Source organism: Coregonus lavaretus, assembly GCF_964263955.1.
Source record: "Coregonus lavaretus genome assembly, chromosome: 3".
Taxonomy (NCBI): Eukaryota; Metazoa; Chordata; class Actinopteri; order Salmoniformes; family Salmonidae; genus Coregonus; species Coregonus lavaretus.
This window is the reverse complement of record NC_139990.1, coordinates 54,045,354-54,063,391: the sequence shown is the minus strand read 5'-3', so window position 1 is coordinate 54,063,391 and position 18,038 is coordinate 54,045,354. Positions and strand designations below refer to the sequence as shown.

The window sequence follows — 18,038 nt, the reverse complement described above, 5'->3', positions numbered from 1 at the left end:
CACCTCCTTATGTAATGCAACATATCCTAATAAGACAGTCCTAAGTCTAGATCACCATTGACACGTTGGTCTGGCTACTACAGGTTCTCACAGACTCCACTGCAGCCAAGTGGTGCTGGTAAACTAGGACAAAGATTCACCAAGTGGTGCTGGTAAACAATAGGTCAATGACACACTACCACTGAAAGTAAAGATGCAGTCTGGGATCTTAAGTACAACAAATTTATAAAATATTGTACAAATTGGATTCATAACATTGACACGTGATTGACTTTCCGACGGAACACTTTATTTTGCCTATACTTTGGTCAAGTAAAGCAGAAACGTACCAGGTTTGTTTAAACTTCATATGCAATTAGTCTATCTTGCAATTGTTTGTTCGTTAGGCCTATACAGTGCCTACAGAAAGTATTCACACCCCTTGACTTTTTCCACATTTTGTTATGTTACAGCCAGAATTTAAAATGGATTAAATTTAGATTTTGTGTCACTGGCCTACACAATTGTTACTCCTGAACTTATTTAGGCTTGCCATAACAAAGGGGCTGAATACTTAAGACATTTCAGCTATTCATTTGTAAAATGTCTAAAAACATAATTCCACTTTGACATTATGGGGTATTGTGTGTATCTACAATGTTCTCTTGCATTTTGTTAATAGTCTAACTACCGCATATGTATTGAAATGTATTATGCTATGGCAAATAGGGAATGGGCCATTTGGCATGTCGCCCTGCTGTGTGCTCACTACACTGCGCTGTTGTGAGCTGCCAGACTCTGGAGGTGCAGTCAAATTCAAATATGCTAATAGTTTGTGTCATCATGATGTCGTCACCATCGACAATGGTTGTCAAATATCGTCGATAGAAGATGCAATCTTAAAATTGCCCAACCCTACTGTCAGTATGGATCAAACATTGGCACACAGGTCTCTGGTAGGAGTGGTGGTGGTAAACTGAGGGAACATTTGTAAATCACTTTGAGAGTTGCTGTAAAAAGAAAAGCTTTGACTGAATAGAAGGTCTTAATAAATATATCAGTTGACATAGCAAGGGAATGGACAAGGACAGAGTAATGCACATTTTCTTATATCATCTGTAGCAATAAAGCAAAAACTTCCTGAGTGACCATATCCCTTCTCACTGATCATTGGTCCAATGGGGAATGTCGTGACACCAGTCCAACCAGTTATGCCCTTGATCATTATCCAATCACACATCCACAGAATTAGCTTTTGGAGTGAGATCAGTGCTTGACTTAAAATAGGTTTCCGTACTCATTTTGGGTGCTGGTACTGTTTATATTTAGATGCAGGAGCTCCACAATACTTTTGAGCTAATATTCTATAAGAGGAACAGGAGCTCAAGCAGTAGAACATTTGAGGTGCCAGTACTCAGCTCCGATGAGCTCCTGCCCGAGTCAAGCACTGATGAGATTGAAGATCAAACTCATTAAACTAATTTTGGTTGTTGTATGTGTCTTATTTATTAATTGAGGACCTTTGTTTAGCCAATTAGGTTATCAAGAACATACTAAACTACATAGCGACCTGGCAAGAGGGTGTAGTGAAACAGTGCAGCAATAGCAGACGTACTGTTCTAGACCATCCTGTTCTGTCTTGCTCTTTTCTGTCCTGTTCTGTTCTCATCTGTCCTGTTCTCTTCTGTTCTGTTCTGTTCTGTTCTCTTCTCTTCTGTCCTTTCCTGTAGAAAATGACAAGATATCAGTGGGTAGTTTCTGCTACTTACTTAAAGAAACACTATTGGTAGTGAAATGTATAGTCTGGGATCAGGAAATCTGTTCAATGGCCATCTCAATTATTGATATTTACAAATAGTTTCTTAAAGAATATAACTTGAGCTTAGCACACCCGGCTTTTTCATAACTCAAAATATAACATATTGAAACATTGTTAACAAACAACAGGAACGTGAACAAGCAATATAGTGTCCAACTATGTTTAAAACTATCATGTGGATGTCATGGACTGTCAGTCCTTGTGTCTAGAGTGCTGTCTATGAATTTATGAATGTAGCCCCATCCCTCAGCTGTATATCAAAACTAGTGACGGGCTACAGTTTCGTTGTGTGTTAAAATCTCAGAATGCAGCTTTAACCTCTTGGTACCAAATGGTGCTTGTTTGAATGAAATCCAAAGAAACATATATGTTTTTATAGGATATTATTGTGTATATACCATGTTACCATGTAATTCTTAAATAATTAATAATATTAATAATAAATACATAACTGGTAATTTCTTTGCCCTAAAATAAAGTGCTACCATCACTTCTTAATAACTAAACAATTAAGCAGTTTGATCAAAATGTTTCCATTGCAGTATCTTTCTTTAAATCTGGTTCATGATATTATTATTCATATGGATGAGTAAAAATGTTTCTGCACCAAATACTCTAATTAAACATAACGCTCAAGTATCAGTCAAGAGTTTCAACTTTCAGATCTTTATTAAACACACACATACACACACACACACAAACTCCTGTTAGAGAATCAAACACGTAGTTATATACATGCACAATGTTAAAGCTCTTGCAAGATGTCAGTCTTCCTATCCACCATGCTTTGACCTTCGTTTCCCTTGAATAGTCATGTCTAGGAAAGTGTTGTTGACATAGAAAGCGGGAGGGGATGCGTTTTGCATTGTGCATTTCTCTTCTCATTCACCTTCAGGTATTTCCCCCTTCTACCATTTAATACATGTATCAGAAGCACAGCTATAGCAGAGCCAAGCCCTGTGTGGAAAGGTACAAGCGTGTGGGGTGGTCCGATGCGACGGAGGCTATCCAGGGCTCAATTCTCAGCAGGCAGGAGTTTGTCAAGGTAAACCTTGATGGATTTGATGGCCTCATCCAGGTAGGTGCCGACATGGGGGCGCACGTAGTGTCCGTACAGACCCAGACCGGCCATACGGGCCTTGTCCACCAAGGGTGCTGCTTCCTGGGCCAGACCACTGGACAACACACACACAGAGACAGGAGGGGATGTCAGTAATGGAATAGGTTAACAGCCATCCTATGTGTCTCAGACCTGGGTTCAAATACATGTGTATTTGAGTAATTTTATTTTTAAATAAATATCTGTGTATTTGAGTATTCTGAATTACACAGCCCAAAACAAGTACTTTTAATTGAGTATTGTAATGGTTAATTGAGAAAACTGAAACAAATAGTCTTTCAAATTGTATTTGAAAGTATTTCAAATACCTGGGTTAAATGCATGGGAGTGTATTTGAGCCAGTGTATTTGAGAATTTTCAAATACTTTCCAAGTGTATTTCCAACTACTTGTTTTTTCAAATAAAGATGATCTGAATACTTGTTTTGAAATGTAATGGAAATACCTGAAATAGTATTTTAACCAAGTTCTGATGTGTCCAGTGGTTAACGTTTAATGGAGAATGGTAAAATATCTAGGTAACATGTTGATAGGCATGAAGCGCCAGTATCTAAGATCCTATAATCATTTGAAGTCCTACTTCAAAGTTATGGACAGATAGACAGAAGAACTGACAGTACATCAGACGGATAGACAGACAAACAAGCAGGACAACAGAAGGACATCAACAGACTGACAGATCGACTCAATGCAGGGTCTGGACTGACGGGACAAGATAACTCGGGTGAGTCGGGGTGGGGCACTCACGTTCCGATCTTGACAACGCTCTGGAATTTGGGATTGCCCTGCAGCTCCTCGATGTAGTCTTTGGCAGCCTGGCCCTGGCCCAGGTTCTCAGTCAAAGGCCCCACAGCAGCCTGCACCTTGCTGTAGGCGTTCAACAGCCTCCTGTAGAACACAGACTTCATGTCCTCATACTTCTCCACCAGCTCCTTGTCGGGCTCTGGTACCTGACACAGGCACACAGAGACTGGAGGGGAGACGGGAAATATCGTTTTTATTAATTAATTGCACTTGCTTGACTGCTGTTATAGAGTATCTAAAACCACTGGACTAACTTTAGCCACAAAATAGCCCTAATATACTAATATGCTTCGCATAACCAGGCAGTGTGTGTGAGTAAGGTTGATTTTGTGTCTGTGTCTGTGTAATGGAGGTAGTCACAGGGTTTTGATCGTTCTCATGATGAGTAAACTCGGCTGTAATAGTCAAAGGCCATTTCAACCTGACATCTGAGATCTCTCTTATCTCTGCTGATATTGTAGCAGTGGGGTTCAATGTCCATAGTGTCACTGCTCAATGTGGTCGGCCTATAGTTCAAAGCCTATCACCTCTCAGATAAGCGTGCAACTAACTGCTATACATTCCTGTTGCTGACATGTTCTCTCACTGTCACTGACAGGTTCACAGCTGCAGGTCAAAGGTAGCTATTACCTTCTGTTTTATAAACAGCTGGAATGGTCACATTTTCATAAATGTTGGCAAATTAGCTTTTATTGTTTAAAGACATTATGAAAGAGATTGGTGTGTTTTCACTATCTAATCATGGCATGGGGTTGTTCAATGATAACCATGTATTTGTTTACAATATCAATTGATGGTTTCATTTCAGAGACAAGTAATAATATTTTTTTTGCAAAATGCTATATATCCGCCTCTCTCACAGAAATATGTAATACTACTGCTAGGTTTTGCACAGACAAATGTGACAAATAGCTACATTATTAATAAATATACATTTGTGACATCAATATACAGTATTTATTTGGGGGCAAAAAATATTTCAACACGGTAACATGAGATCTGTATGTAAAACCTTTATATTTTACATTTTAGTCATTTAGCAGATGCTCTTATCCATCTTAAGATAGCTAGGTGAGACACCACATATCACAGTCAAATATACAGGATCCAAACCTTCCATTTCAGCCAAAAAAAAATGATATATAGCATTTTTACAAAAAAACTAACATTTTCAGACACATCTCAAATCTATGAATTAAACATCTGAGAACAGTAAACAATACTTTACACACACATGAAGGTACCCATAAGCAATCATTTCTGATAAAAAAACACAAATCTGTTTTGAGTTCTGCAGGATGTGTGTTGTAGGTTCTAGGTCTTACCTTGAAGCGCAAGCACGAAGGCTAATGCCAATTTTCCGTTCATCTCTGAAAGAAAAAGACAAACCAAATAGGATTTTATATGCATTATTTAGATTAAGTTCAATGCAATGCCTGCCTATTTATTAGACAAGAAACCAGACCATTCTGATCAGGCATCAATGAAACTGATGAGCTGTTTAGAACTGATACAAAAGGAAGATGCATCTTAAAATACATGAGTAAATAATTAATTAATTAATTAATTAAAAATGTTAGAGATTGCTAGAGCATTGAAATAATGTATCTATAAAAGTTGAGCGAAGACAGAGAAAAAGATGACCTCCTGTTGTAGTGGGTGTACAGATCCCAGTGAAATAAATGACAGTCTTCTCTGGTGGCTGAGTTGTCTGTAAAGCAGTCTGGACAAGTAGACACCATGATATAGGGAGGAGTGTAAACAAACGTCATCTAAAGAGTATGCACACACGTAAGTACGCACGCACACAAACACCTACACAAACACACACACATGCACACACACACACACACCCACGCACCCAGACTCACCAGAACCCACTGTACCTATGGGACAAACATCCACACACTCGTTCGCCTACACAAAGTCCATTGCACTTGAGTCCCCTCATATGTATGTCCAGACAAGTGATGCAATGCATCCAGATTATCACTTTGATTGGATTCTGAAATCTATTTATGCTGCTATGCACTCTTCTGCATACGTAGGAAAGCGTCAATTCCCCCACAAAAATGTTCACATATCAGTGCATGAAATAGATTTTTGTTTGAATGAATGATCGTGTTAAGCATTATAATTGATTTGTCAGCATTTGTGTGGAACATAAACCAGTATGCTTGACTGCCTCTATGTAACTCATTGAAAATCATTAATCTTGCACACATTCATAATTCACGAAATCAACAACAAAACTCTCTTCACAATGTATAACAAAAATCATCTCAACAGCTTTTTCACGCTAAGGTCCATTCTCACTGTCGATTTGAATGTGTTTCATGTATCCCAGTTAGTCAGATTATGGTTTTGATTGAATGGAACAGGGCCCTGAGTGTCTTGACTGTGTTCCAGGATCGATGTCTGCAGTCCACACAGAGAAAGCTGAAAGAAACGGCCTGCAGGTCACACACATCTCCCCTCTTGCCAGACACACCTGCTGAACCTTTTATCTCAACTGTCAACTCTCACCTAGGTAACACTTCGATTTCAGCACAGTCTGTAGACATCACTCCCATCACTGATGTCTCTGTATGTATGTCTGTCTGTCTCTCTCTCTCTCTTTGTCTGTCTCTGTCCATCCATCTGTCTCTTTCTTTCGGTCTCATTCTATCTCTCCCTCTTTGTCGTTCACTGTTGCTTTCTCTCTGCTATTCTAAAATCTATTCTCAGTCTCTCTCAACTTTCTACTTCATTCAGTTCAGAGACTGATGAATGGGGGCAGTGTAGACATTGTCAAGGGAAAGTTTATGAAAAGGCACAACACTATAATGGTATTATTGAATGTTTTCTTTTATTTAGTGCTGATTCAATTTGGTGGTTCACAATAGTTAATTGACTCACTCAGATGCAATATGTGACCCTTGTTTGATAACGGTATGATTACTACTACACTCTAGGGCAGTTTTAATACTATCACAACCCTTGTGCTGAGGTTAGTGTAACACTAAAAAACGGGTGTCGTCATTCACCAGCCAAATCATACAGCAGTGTTCACGTGCTCGTCTAAAACATTGTAACACAAATGTCCTACTTGTAATCCCTAGTGCATATGAACATAGAATCAGTCCTAGTATCACCTTGCATGAGTATATGTGCTAGCAGTGAGCTGGGTGCGTGTTTGTCTGCCTTAGATTCAGGTGCCATTAGATGGGTCTGTACTGGTCGATCTTTTCCTTGACTCGGTCCCAGAAGGAACTGGTGGAGGCTGAGGCCCAGTCCATGTAGGGGTCAGCCACTGGTTTGATGTGGTCCTCGTAATACGCACCAGCAAAGGCCCGCACCACCTCTCCTATTCTCTGGGCTTTAACTTTGGCTGCCCTGTAAGACACACACACACAAGAACAAAGCACTTGGGAGCAGCATCTACTGAGTGCAGGCCTTTTGTCTTTATCCTTAAAATGGCATGGTCGGCCATAGTGAGTGTGTGTCTGTTTGTACCTGTATGCCTCTGTTGCCCGCTGCAGAACCCCCTCAGAGTCAGAGTCCCCTGGGGCTGGTGTCTGGGCCACTATGGACACACATGCTATGGAGGAGAAAGGGTACAGTAGGGTACAGTAGGTTGGAAACCATACTCAAAATACTACCAGTCCATGTCAGCAGTTCAATGGAGGATAGAATAGACAGACAGTAAAAAATGTTGAAATGCACAGTCACACCTTGAATGAGCAAGAGGAGAGCAACTAGCATCAGTTTCCATGGCATCTGTCATAGAAACAGAATGAGGGAAGATTACCCTAAAATACACATCTCACTTATAAAAGAGATTTTACATTTAATTAAATTATTCAATAAACAGTACATTCCATTTTTCATCACCCCAAACAAAACGAATCATACATTCAAATGATATATCACTGATATATATATTTCTGTAATCAACAGTATCACTCATAACAGCTGGCCTCCAGTATAAAAACAGCTAGAAACTACACAATTCAAAGTGAGTGAAAGAGCATTTTAGGGGAGCATTTTACCTTAGTGTTTGTTCTCAGTATTGTCCAATCTGTTTGGCGGAATCAAGTCATTTTATTTGAATTAGGGGAGTTCTCACAGTGCTTTTTCTTGGTTACACGTGTACATTGTTCTTGTTTTGGTGACCACTGACCGATGGTCTGTTTTTGGGTGGGAAGTGGTGGACTGATTGGATTGGCTTGCATGATCATTGAGTCAGTCATAAGTAGTCCAGTGGTTCGATACTCTCTATTTATTTAAGTTCTGAGAAAATATTTTCTGGGTATATATACTGAAAAAAACGAAATGTAAGCAAGCCTAAATATCTTATATTTAATGATAATACCCTTAAAAATCATTTTTTTTCTTATCAAACAAAATTATCTAATGTCATTGGCAGATAATTTTGCTAATTTTACAATAAAAAAGGCTTAATAGAAGTAATTTCTCTTATTTCAAGATATTTTTCAAGATATTTTACCTTCTTATTTCAAGATATTTTTCAGGATATTTTACCTTGAAATATCTTGAAATAAGATAAATTACTTGTGTCAGCTGCTACAGTATCAAATGTTGCCCAAAAGAAACACTAACTCCTCGCAACACATTTAAAAAAAGCCTTTAATTTTTATATTCCATCCTTGTATTTGCCAAAAGGTTACATTAATCTCTTATCTTTTCAATTTCAACATTGTCTGGATACCTATCCAACATTCCTGATGAGTGGACATATTAGCTGGTAAATATTCAGACCAGGCAAAGTCTTTATGTCCCTATGCACCAGATAGATTTATTAAGAAGACAGCAGGTGAATGAAATAGAGTACTGTTTTGGACTAGACCCAATGGTCCCAGTCAGCAGAACTCAAGAGAGTAGTCCACTTCAGAATACCCCTCTTTCTCTCTCTCTCTCTCTTTCTCGCTTTCTCTCTCTCTCTCTCTCCCTCTCTCTCTCTCTTTGCAACACTTTTTCAGGCACAATGCTGAATGATACACTGATACATGACCAACTGTTGATGTCATTTTCAAATCTTGTTTTCCCACTATTGCTTTGTCCATTCGCCTCTTCACCTCTGGTCCTGTCAACAGACAGCACAATAGTTGGTTGTTGTGAGAAGAGGGTACGGAGAGCAGATTAAAGCTGCCCACTATTATGACACTCCACCAGAAAATAGGGTACAAATATGAGTATTACCTTTTGGGGTGCACAACCCTCTTGCCACCTGGACCCCCTCTACCCCTCCTACCCCATGACATCTAGTCAAACACAGGAGCAGATTCCAGTAAACAGGGACAGCATAGTAATCATTGACTCAGGATAAACAGTGACTTTAGCCGGAGCCTTGTGAAATGGAGGACCAGCAGCCAGTGTAGTGCTGGCAATTGCCCTTTGGTGGCTGCTATTGACATAGATAGACCACTCTCTCTCAAAGATCACTCTCTGCTATTAGTTAATTCTGCAGAATTATTTGACCGGGTTACTACCTCTCAATAAAGTTATTGATGTGTAGATCTCCAGAGTGATACATGATATCCAGAGCATCAAAGTATGTCTATTGCATTGCATTACATATTGTTCATTGTTAAGGAGAGCTCAATAACAGCATAAATCCAGAGTCCATTTATGATTGTGACACAAGTTTGTATCTTTTTTTTTGTGGAAGCATATCTTAGCACAGGAACATTATGTTTCAAGAGATTGAACATTGTTCATAGAGACACTTTTCAAGGCTGCACACAACCAACATGCTGAACGGAAGAAAGTGGCCATTGGCAGACACTTGTGCTACTGCTGAATCTCAGTTAGAGAAGTGTCTGGGCAAAATGTGAAATTACATGTGTTCAGTCAGAATGTACTAATTATTTCTCTGGCCACCATGATGGTGTTTTTAACCCATGTGACAAACTGGTCAGCTGACCATTCACGTTGACCACATTAACATCCTACACCTATCCCACAATGCATCATAAACAGAGAGGAAGTGAATGTGTGGTCTTTGTGCACTGTTTTTTATACATGTTATGCATACTGTCTGTATTATTTGTACAGGTCTTCATATCCTTATGTGCCCCCAGATATTAGTTGAAGAGACACGTCAAATATAATAAATGCCAATCAAACTCATTGTTCAGAATAACTTCTAACTTCGCATTGCATGTATTAATTGGCCTCTTTAAAAATGAATAGGTTGACTTCTTACTGTATGCAAATCAAATGCATAATACAACAACCCACAAATACAGTTTTATCACAAATGTATCTTTATTGTTCAACTCATTGTGATCCAGGTTATTAAAGAAAGCCATAACAATTACACAGAGATGACGTCGGTCTCTTCACAGAGGGGGAATATAACCTTTGTGTCTGTCGGCATAACGCATGTGTCAGCATCACAGTAACCGCGTCACCAGGCAAGACAGAGCAAGAAGCGTGATGGGGGGGGGGGGGGGTCTTATTGGTCACAGACAGGCAGGGTCAGAGGTGTACAGGCTTACTACTGCTTGGGGAAGGTCTCGTCGAACTTGACCTTCATCTTGTCAAACTGCTCAGTGAACCAGTTCCTTGAGACGGGGAGACAGACACACAGTGAGTCATTTCAGTCTTTAATTATTTCAGTGTATTAATGTACATCTTCAATTAATTTAATGTTGGGTTATGTTTTGGTGTGTGTGTGTGTGTGCATGCGTGAGCGTGCGTGGGTGCGTGTGTACCTTGTTTTGGTGGCGAACTCGCTGTCTCCGATCTTTTCAACCAGGTCCTTGGACTTGACAGTTAGGTCATCAGTTAGCTCCTTCATCTGATTGCCGAAGGTGGCGAAATGCTCCTCAATGGTCTTCTCAGCCTCCTGAGCCTCTGTAGAGTGAGAAAAGGGACACAGGGTTAGAACTATGAACAGAAGGGGAGAGTTTTATATTTATGAATAGAGAAGGGGAAAGAGGCAGGAAGAAGGGGAGACAGAGGGTTTCATTAAGAAGAGAGAAAGAGAGAGAGTGTGTGTGAGAGAGAGAGAGAGAGAGAGAGAGAGAGAGAGAGAGAGAGAGAGAGAGAGACGGAGGTGAAGGAGCAACGGTAATGATTAGATGGAATGAGAGTGTAATGGCTGTCTAATAGGGTAGGGCTTTATACCTGTGTGTGCGGCGAACACAAGCATCAACACAGCAATGGCAATGGACAGTTTCATCTTGACTGTTGGCTGCAAGGGAAGGACAAACACGTTTATTTAGTTACAAAACACCCTGCCTTTAATATCCTCCATCATAAAAAGGTTTTCATGATGAGTCAGTTATGAGTTAAAACAAAATCTAAGCATAATGCCATCAGGGTTTCGTCAGGAGTTGTGCTAAAAAAGTGAAACGTAAGCCATCTTATTATTATTGTCCTAATAAATGACCAACAGCTGTTATGTTAGTGTTATAGGGTTGAAACCGTTGTCTGAAACATGTGCACATGTATCTAGTGAAAGAGCGCACCCGTGCGGTCAGCACAGTGGACAGCTCCCTTTGCGTTCTCTAGCCTACACACAACTTCGATTGGTGACTTTACATGAGCAAGAACATCACTTTTGATAGGCTTACATTTTACATTAAACTCGACCTGATCAAATTAGTAAACTAACATAAGAATTGTTTCTATGAATATCTGTCCTGAGCATTGGATGGCGCTCAGAAACAGAAGGTAGGCTGAATGTCTTTCCTGCTTGTATAAACTACACCTAGATGTCGCCACAATACCGCATACAGATTTTGAGAGCCTGGTATAGACTAACGGAAACTTTTGGGTATAAAATAAAGAACTGCATTGGCGGCATTCTCGTGCAAATAAACTGATGAACAAAAGTCGCAGATATATACCGGCTTATGTGTTTGCTTTGATAAGACCAAAAACATGCAAAGATATTTACATTTGAAGTTATAACAAAGAAAACAAATCTCTAGAAATGCGAGTGAAAAGTAGTTTCATCTTACCTGTTTTCCCGTCTCAGACAGAAAATGTGTCTGACAGACTGACGGAGTCCCTCTATATATCCCAGCACGATGACGTAATCAGTAGTTACCACTTCTGACCTATGGTGACCCCGCATCGCACAATGAAGCGGGCGCCAAGAGCGGCCTACTCCCACCTTCTCCTCCAGATTAACCAACACTCCCACATCTCCCTTTTCTGGGATCCCAGCTGAGGTATAGTCCATGTCCTGTCTTGTTTCAAACCACACATGATCACGTATTTAATCAGATGTGGGAATGACTGGATCTGTAATTCACGATCTGGAGGTTTTTTCAACCTGCCTTAGGTTTTATAATGTGATATTAATTTGCCATAAAATATCCATTGTAAATCAATGGATGTAGGTCACCTATCATCAGTTCATAGTTCTCTGGTTGATATCTCACGTCAGTATCCATGATGACATAGCCATATCCATATCTGACAGCATCAGACTGTGAGTGCACAGAGATACAGACCTAAAGTGGACTATGACCATAAGCTAGGTCACAAAGGTACTTATACTACTGATACTGAGCTAAGATATTGATATGGTTCTGCAGTGGCATCACTAAACAGCACTGCATTGACTCTGGTGCTCAATGCAGATCTGTCTCTGAGTCCACCAGACCAGTCCACTTAGGGCTCTATTCAATCCGTAGCACTGAAGAGCTGTGATCGATAATTAAAGGCAATATTCCCACCGTTGCATAGACTGCATTCAATTACCTTTACATTTTAAAGCAGATCGTCTGCGATACGGATTGAATCCAGCCCGTAGTCATTTTGGCAAGGCAAGTATTTGGGCCCCATTCCATCCTTCCTTCCTCCCTCCCTTGAAGTCATACCTGTTCTGACATCTCTGAATAGATGAAAGCTGTGTGATGGAATCCTTGTTGACACCTATCAATTTCATAATATAAAATATTAAAATTAGGCCTATAACGTGCACTTCTTCCCCTCTGATCTACTTTCAGTCCCGTTGCCCTTCACTGATCTCACACACAGATCTGTGCTAGCTGTGTTATCAGTTTTATCATGGGATACAGCATGCACAGTATTTTTTTTGCCCACTGTTATGTAAATCTGATAGAAGTACATTATATTAGTGCTCCTCCGTGCTGTCTCCAACAGAGAGAAGCTGGGGTCAACAAACCTCTACAGTACTGGAATAGCCTATACGGAACTCCACGTCCAAGAACTACAAAGTCTGGCAAAGTCTATGTCACCTTCTTCTTTTTTTGTGGGGGCGTCAGTGTCTGTGTGTGTGTGTGTGTGTGTGTGTGTGTGTGTGTGTGTGTGTGTGTGTGTGTGTGTGTGTGTGTGTGTGTGTGTGTGTGTGTTGTGTTTGTTGTGGTACAGGGGTTTGGTGTAGCAAATCACATTGACACAACTCTGAAAACACCCGATTTTTTGTTATTTGACCCGAGAGTCTTATGGCTTTATTTGCACTATTCTTGAAATAGGGAAGTAAGTCTAGGAGGTCATTTTCTGTGTTGGAGCATACAGGGGTAGTGGACTACAGTTTGTTGAACTATAGTAACCTCTCATTAGTGCTGGAGGGGTATGTGGGTTTTCCTCATTGCAGCACTTCCCTCTTTGCACCTAGCCCTCTGTTGCCCATGGCAGGGTGCCCATTTGGTGCTGATGGCTTTAGCCATATGATACCCTATGATGATGCACAGATGACCATTGTCCTGCATGAACCACTGAAACACACAGTATTGATTCCTCACCTGTGGCAGAGTGTGAGATATCTCCATCTCCTCCAGAGTGAGTCTTTGTGTGATGCATGAGGCGTGAACGTGCATGTCTCGCTCGCTCATGAATTGCAATAACAAGCCGCCTGATAAAAGACTGTTTTTCCCCCCTTCTTTTGCTTAAGGGTTCCTGTGGTGACGGGTTTGTGTTCCAGCACCAAGATGGGGGAGGAGAGGGGAGGAAGGGGGTAATAAGAGGTAACATCTCTGTGGGGGAGTTGTGGGGGGGTTACTGTCGTTTTTGCTCTGCCAACACCTGCTAGCTGGATCCTTTTGTTTCTGCAGCCGGAGCCGGAGACACCCAGGAGCTGCAGTATAGTACGTGAGAAGAAGTGCTGACTGGCAGAATGCTTGTGGTTTTCCTGTTTTCTCCTTGGCCAGACCCCTGCAGCTACATACAGGGTTTACTGTAGTGTAGGACACTTCACCCAAATAGGGGGAGTTACAGAGATAAACACAGCCTTCCAGTAAAGGAGGAACAGAAACAAACTGTGACTCAATAACTTACTCACTCGCCTACAATGAAGTTGCATGCAATGCACTTCAGCACAGACGTTGTTACTAAGAGTGTGACCTGATTTAGGGGAGAGGTCATTGTAGTCATTTTTACTCTTCTTGTCTTCTACTTGGTCACATACTTGAAATTGTATGATACTTTTTATGGTTGGGGTTGGGTAGGGGTGGTTTACTAGACACAGTTTTTGCATGCATGGAGCATTTTTTCTACCGTTTTTTTCCTGGTTTTAAAAGGATGAGTGTGCACATTTTAATGTAGATCATCAAAGTTCTTGTGTTCATATTTATAGACTTGATCACAAAACTGTGCTTCATCTTCAAAAATAAAGATGCCCATAGTGCTCTTGTATACAGTGAGAATGAACTTTGTTTAGTTTATTGAAACTACCAGTAACAACAACACTAAAGTACTGTAGGTGTAAGTGCTTAGGGGATTGGTGGAGCAGAGAGGAGGGACAAGTGGTGGCCTTCACTGCCTGGCTTCCAGCCTAAATATTTACTGGTTGGCCTCTATCCTACGCTTCAGAGGCAAACTTTGTGACTCACACTTTCTTTAAATTACACTCTACAAAACATTAGGAACTCTTTCCTAGGGCTGTTGCGGTGACCGTATTACCGCCACACCGGCGGTCACGAGTCATGAAGGCAGTCAAATTCCACGTGACCGTTAGTCACGGTAATTAGGCTTCACCAAGCTCTGATGCTGCTGATGGTTATTAGTAGCCTACCAAACTTGCTAACTGCCTGGTACTCAGCACTCTATTGTCCCTCTAATCACTCAGACATCAATGCAAATGTTTTGAAAATCTCATCAAAGACTTCATGAGAGCCCATGAGCTCATGTTGCGCAACATTTCAATAGGCTAACAGAGTGATGGCCTCTACTAAAAATTCACATTTATGTGATTTAGCAGGCGCTCTTATCCAGAACGACTTACAGTTAGTGAGTGCATACATTTTCATACTGGCCCCCCGTGGGAAACAAACCCACAACCCTGGCGTTGCAAGCGCCATGCTCTACCAACTGAGCTACAGCTTTCTATAGGCTAGGCCTACTATATTTATTTCTCAACTTTCCTAATATTAAGCACATCGCTTATATTTACAACAGGAGTATAGCCTACCTGGCTGGCATTAAAATAAACCACGGGGAAAAGCGTCCTCCATTCGCTATTAAAGTGCATAGATGACATGTATTTTTTCCCCTGCCCCTGTTTCGAGACAGGTGCATGATAATGGTCCATTCTAAATCAAAACAAATTTCACACATATATGTAAAGACTAAATGAAGAATAGTCTGATGGGTGACAATATTAGCCTATCACTTGTGAATTAAATATTATCACTTGTGGATGATGCCCAGCATAAGAAACAATGCCTTTTTTTGGGCTACTTTTTCGAATCATAGTCACACACCTCATATATCCTAGCCCATAGGCTTATATGTTTTAATAAGGTTTGTACACAACTAAAGTGGCCAAATAACTTCTTAAAATTAAGCACATTAATCCGCTTTACAAGGGGTGTAGAGCCTAACTGGCATACATAAGCAGCGCGTGAGTTTCAAGTTTGGGGAAGATAATTTTCACCATAAAAATGCACCTTTACAATAAAAGCATTACATGCATAATCACATTTGCGATCACTTTTGATAATGGTGTTTTCCCGCTAATGGAACATTTGCGCTTATAGCCCACTGCCATGTGCCCATTGCTTATAATGTGAAGAAATAGCCTAATAGTTTATCAACATTTTAAGCTAAATATTCTGAACTGTTGCGTCATCCACATTGCATAAAAGGGTTTTTTGATGCTAGTGGTTGTATTAATTTGGGATTTATCACATCCCACAACTGTCCCAGACTATGTTTGGAATATTTATATCCTGCACAGAATAGAATAGGTTGACCTTTGTCCTATGGGGGATAGTAGATTGACGTAGGCTAGTGCTTTTGCTGTTCGTTAGGCCTACTCATCTTGTTGGCTGACGAAAAGTAGATGTGGACAGTTCACTTGTGGCCTGTGAGAAAGACCCAATCACGTGATGGAGCGCGCAGCACTCAGGGAGCAGGGCACAACGGCCACTGGCCGCAAATGGCATGGATTTTATTAGGGTGCATTATGGCCACACAAAGGGGATGCCGCCGTGAAATTCTAGGCATTATCAAGTGCTTGTCAAATTGTGAATGAGTGACTGATGTAGTGTGTACAGCCTGCGCAAAAAACAAAGCAGAGCTCATGCCTTTCAAGCTACTTCAACTCATCATTAGAGTCGCATCATGCAGCCTTACAATGTATTACAAATCAAAACATATAGCCCAACGTTTGTAGAACAACTAAAGTTACATTAATAACTCTAAATTAAGCATATAGGAGTACCTATTTCTTTGTTAACCGCTCAACACAGAATAGCCGCATGTGCGCACTCCCTCAAATCGTTTGGAGAAAATATAATTTATATTTTATTCAGCTTTGTTCAATTGTATTCTTCATACTATAAAATAATGCCACGGAATTCTAAGCAAATCTTGTCTGCTAAATGAACTAGTGTAGCCCACAGCCATTTGGCATAGCCAGATCAGGACCTAACATAAGGACAACTCAGAGTATGCTATTCTGTTCTTCTGAAATAGACTACATTTGGGAGGGGCCCTAAGTCGCTGCGGGGCCCTAAGCGATTGCTTATGTCACTTATGTCTAGTGCCGGCCCTGGGTGAAGGCAAGCTGGGTGAAGGCAAGCTACAGCCACAGAAAGGCTGTCTCTCTCTCAGGTTGCCGTTCAACGCCATTGAACCCAAATGGTGCAAGACTGTTTTGTTTAGGGCCATGTGTATGTCTTTACTCCATGTTTTGTTTGGTCTGCCAGAACACCTTACTATTACTGTGTGTTTCTGGTGTTTACATGTTCTTTTAAACCTGATTTATCTAGGTTAAAACTAGAATCTCTTGGATAAAATCTCTTTTGCAAGACAGACTGGGTCCAAGATAGCAGCAGGGTCAGCGATATTACAAGTCAAATTGCAAACATGAAAAACTAACTGTAGAGCCATCAAAAGCAATTATCATAGCATTTGTGTACCTATGTACCTGTGTGTGTGTGTGTGTGTGTGTGTACCTGTGTGCATGTCTGTGTATCTTAGACGGGAGAGGAGGGTGGAATATCTATAAACATAGTAGATGAAAACAAAAACATGGTTCCCGAAACCTGCTGGGATAAAGAGAAAGGAATGTGAGAGCAGATCCCGACAAGCCAGGACCAGGGAGGGAGAGAGGGAGGGAGGTATGGAAGGAGGGAGGAAAGGGGACAAAAGAGAAAGAAAGACCTGCAGCGCAGGAGGGGCGGAAAGGCCCTTTAATGTTTGGTCAATCAAGCACCAAATGTACAGATTAGGAGATGAATTGACAGTGTTTGTGGAGAGGGGTGTATGGGTGGTGGGGGAGGGTCCTAAAAGAAAAGGTGAAAGGGGGATGTGAGTTAGGGAGAAGGAAAGGTACCCTGAAAAAAGGTCTTACTGCAAATCATCAGACATTTACCATGTATAAGTTATCCCTATAAACGCATATAACAACAGCCTGAAGAAAATGTATGATAAGGAACCTGTGTGTTTATGAGTGTACAGGTAGTAGAGAACTGCCTACAGGGGGTTTAGGGTTGGTGTTTAGGGATTGAAGACATGGGATCTGGGGATGGGAAAAGCAAGGACATTCTGTCCAAACTATTTCTGGAGCCTCCAGATGTGATGTTAGGTGACATTATAACCTAACGTAGATCTCAATTAAACTTAAATTGTTGGTGGTTTATAAAGACCAACACTGAATTACTGAATGTCAGGGGTCTCCAACCCTGTTCCTGGAGAGCTACCCTCCTGTAGGTTTTTGCTCCAACCCCAGTTGTAACTAACCTGGTTCAGCTTATCATTGTTATCAGAACTTGGTGCATGATAGAGTGAATTTATAAGCATAGTAATGTCTTGATTTTGTCTGTTCATCAACCATAGATTGTAAAATGAAGATCCATTTATTCAGGTATATTAACTACCTCAGTTGTCA

At 40.7% G+C, this 18,038-nt stretch overlaps 3 protein-coding genes and 1 long non-coding RNA gene across 4 annotated transcripts; 1 reads left to right on the top strand and 3 right to left on the bottom strand.

Annotated features, from left to right (window-relative positions):
* Positions 1-2,448: 2,448 nt before the first annotated feature.
* apoa2 (apolipoprotein A-II) lies at positions 2,449-5,444 on the bottom strand. The gene is made up of 4 exons (XM_084158051.1): positions 5,366-5,444; positions 5,047-5,091; positions 3,665-3,887; positions 2,449-2,973 (listed from the first exon to the last, which is right to left on the bottom strand). The coding sequence occupies exons 2-4, from the start codon at positions 5,087-5,089 to the stop codon at positions 2,814-2,816; spliced, it is 426 nt and encodes a 141-aa protein (XP_084014177.1). The 5' UTR covers positions 5,090-5,091; positions 5,366-5,444; the 3' UTR covers positions 2,449-2,813.
* Positions 5,445-6,550: 1,106 nt separating this feature from the next.
* On the bottom strand, positions 6,551-7,858 carry apoc4 (apolipoprotein C-IV). Its single transcript, XM_084158057.1, has 4 exons — positions 7,753-7,858; positions 7,435-7,480; positions 7,217-7,301; positions 6,551-7,096 (listed from the first exon to the last, which is right to left on the bottom strand). The coding sequence occupies exons 2-4, from the start codon at positions 7,478-7,480 to the stop codon at positions 6,922-6,924; spliced, it is 306 nt and encodes a 101-aa protein (XP_084014183.1). The 5' UTR covers positions 7,753-7,858; the 3' UTR covers positions 6,551-6,921.
* Positions 7,859-9,967: 2,109 nt separating this feature from the next.
* apoc1 (apolipoprotein C-I) lies at positions 9,968-10,963 on the bottom strand. The gene is made up of 3 exons (XM_084158058.1): positions 10,856-10,963; positions 10,441-10,582; positions 9,968-10,290 (listed from the first exon to the last, which is right to left on the bottom strand). The coding sequence occupies exons 1-3, from the start codon at positions 10,908-10,910 to the stop codon at positions 10,224-10,226; spliced, it is 264 nt and encodes an 87-aa protein (XP_084014184.1). The 5' UTR covers positions 10,911-10,963; the 3' UTR covers positions 9,968-10,223.
* On the top strand, positions 10,230-18,030 carry LOC311122411. The gene is made up of 3 exons (XR_014612432.1): positions 10,230-10,315; positions 13,599-13,671; positions 13,759-18,030. It is a non-coding gene; the product is annotated as an uncharacterized lncRNA (long non-coding RNA).
* The last annotated feature ends 8 nt before the right edge of the window (positions 18,031-18,038 follow it).

Coding starts and splice junctions, on each gene's coding strand:
- apoa2 (XM_084158051.1), bottom strand. CDS start 5,089: ATGAACGGAAAATTGGCATTAGCCTTCGTGCTTGCGCTTCAAG. Junction 3,888..5,046: donor CTTCGTGCTTGCGCTTCAAG/GTAAGACCTAGA, acceptor TCTCCCCTCCAG/TCTCTGTGTGCCTGTGTCAG. Junction 2,974..3,664: donor AGCGTTGTCAAGATCGGAAC/GTGAGTGCCCCA, acceptor TGTGTTGTCCAG/TGGTCTGGCCCAGGAAGCAG.
- apoc4 (XM_084158057.1), bottom strand. CDS start 7,480: ATGCCATGGAAACTGATGCTAGTTGCTCTCCTCTTGCTCATTCAAG. Junction 7,302..7,434: donor TCTCCTCTTGCTCATTCAAG/GTGTGACTGTGC, acceptor TCTCCTCCATAG/CATGTGTGTCCATAGTGGCC. Junction 7,097..7,216: donor CGGGCAACAGAGGCATACAG/GTACAAACAGAC, acceptor TGTGTCTTACAG/GGCAGCCAAAGTTAAAGCCC.
- apoc1 (XM_084158058.1), bottom strand. CDS start 10,910: ATGAAACTGTCCATTGCCATTGCTGTGTTGATGCTTGTGTTCGCCGCA. Junction 10,583..10,855: donor TGTGTTCGCCGCACACACAG/GTATAAAGCCCT, acceptor CTCACTCTACAG/AGGCTCAGGAGGCTGAGAAG. Junction 10,291..10,440: donor GAGTTCGCCACCAAAACAAG/GTACACACGCAC, acceptor CCCCGTCTCAAG/GAACTGGTTCACTGAGCAGT.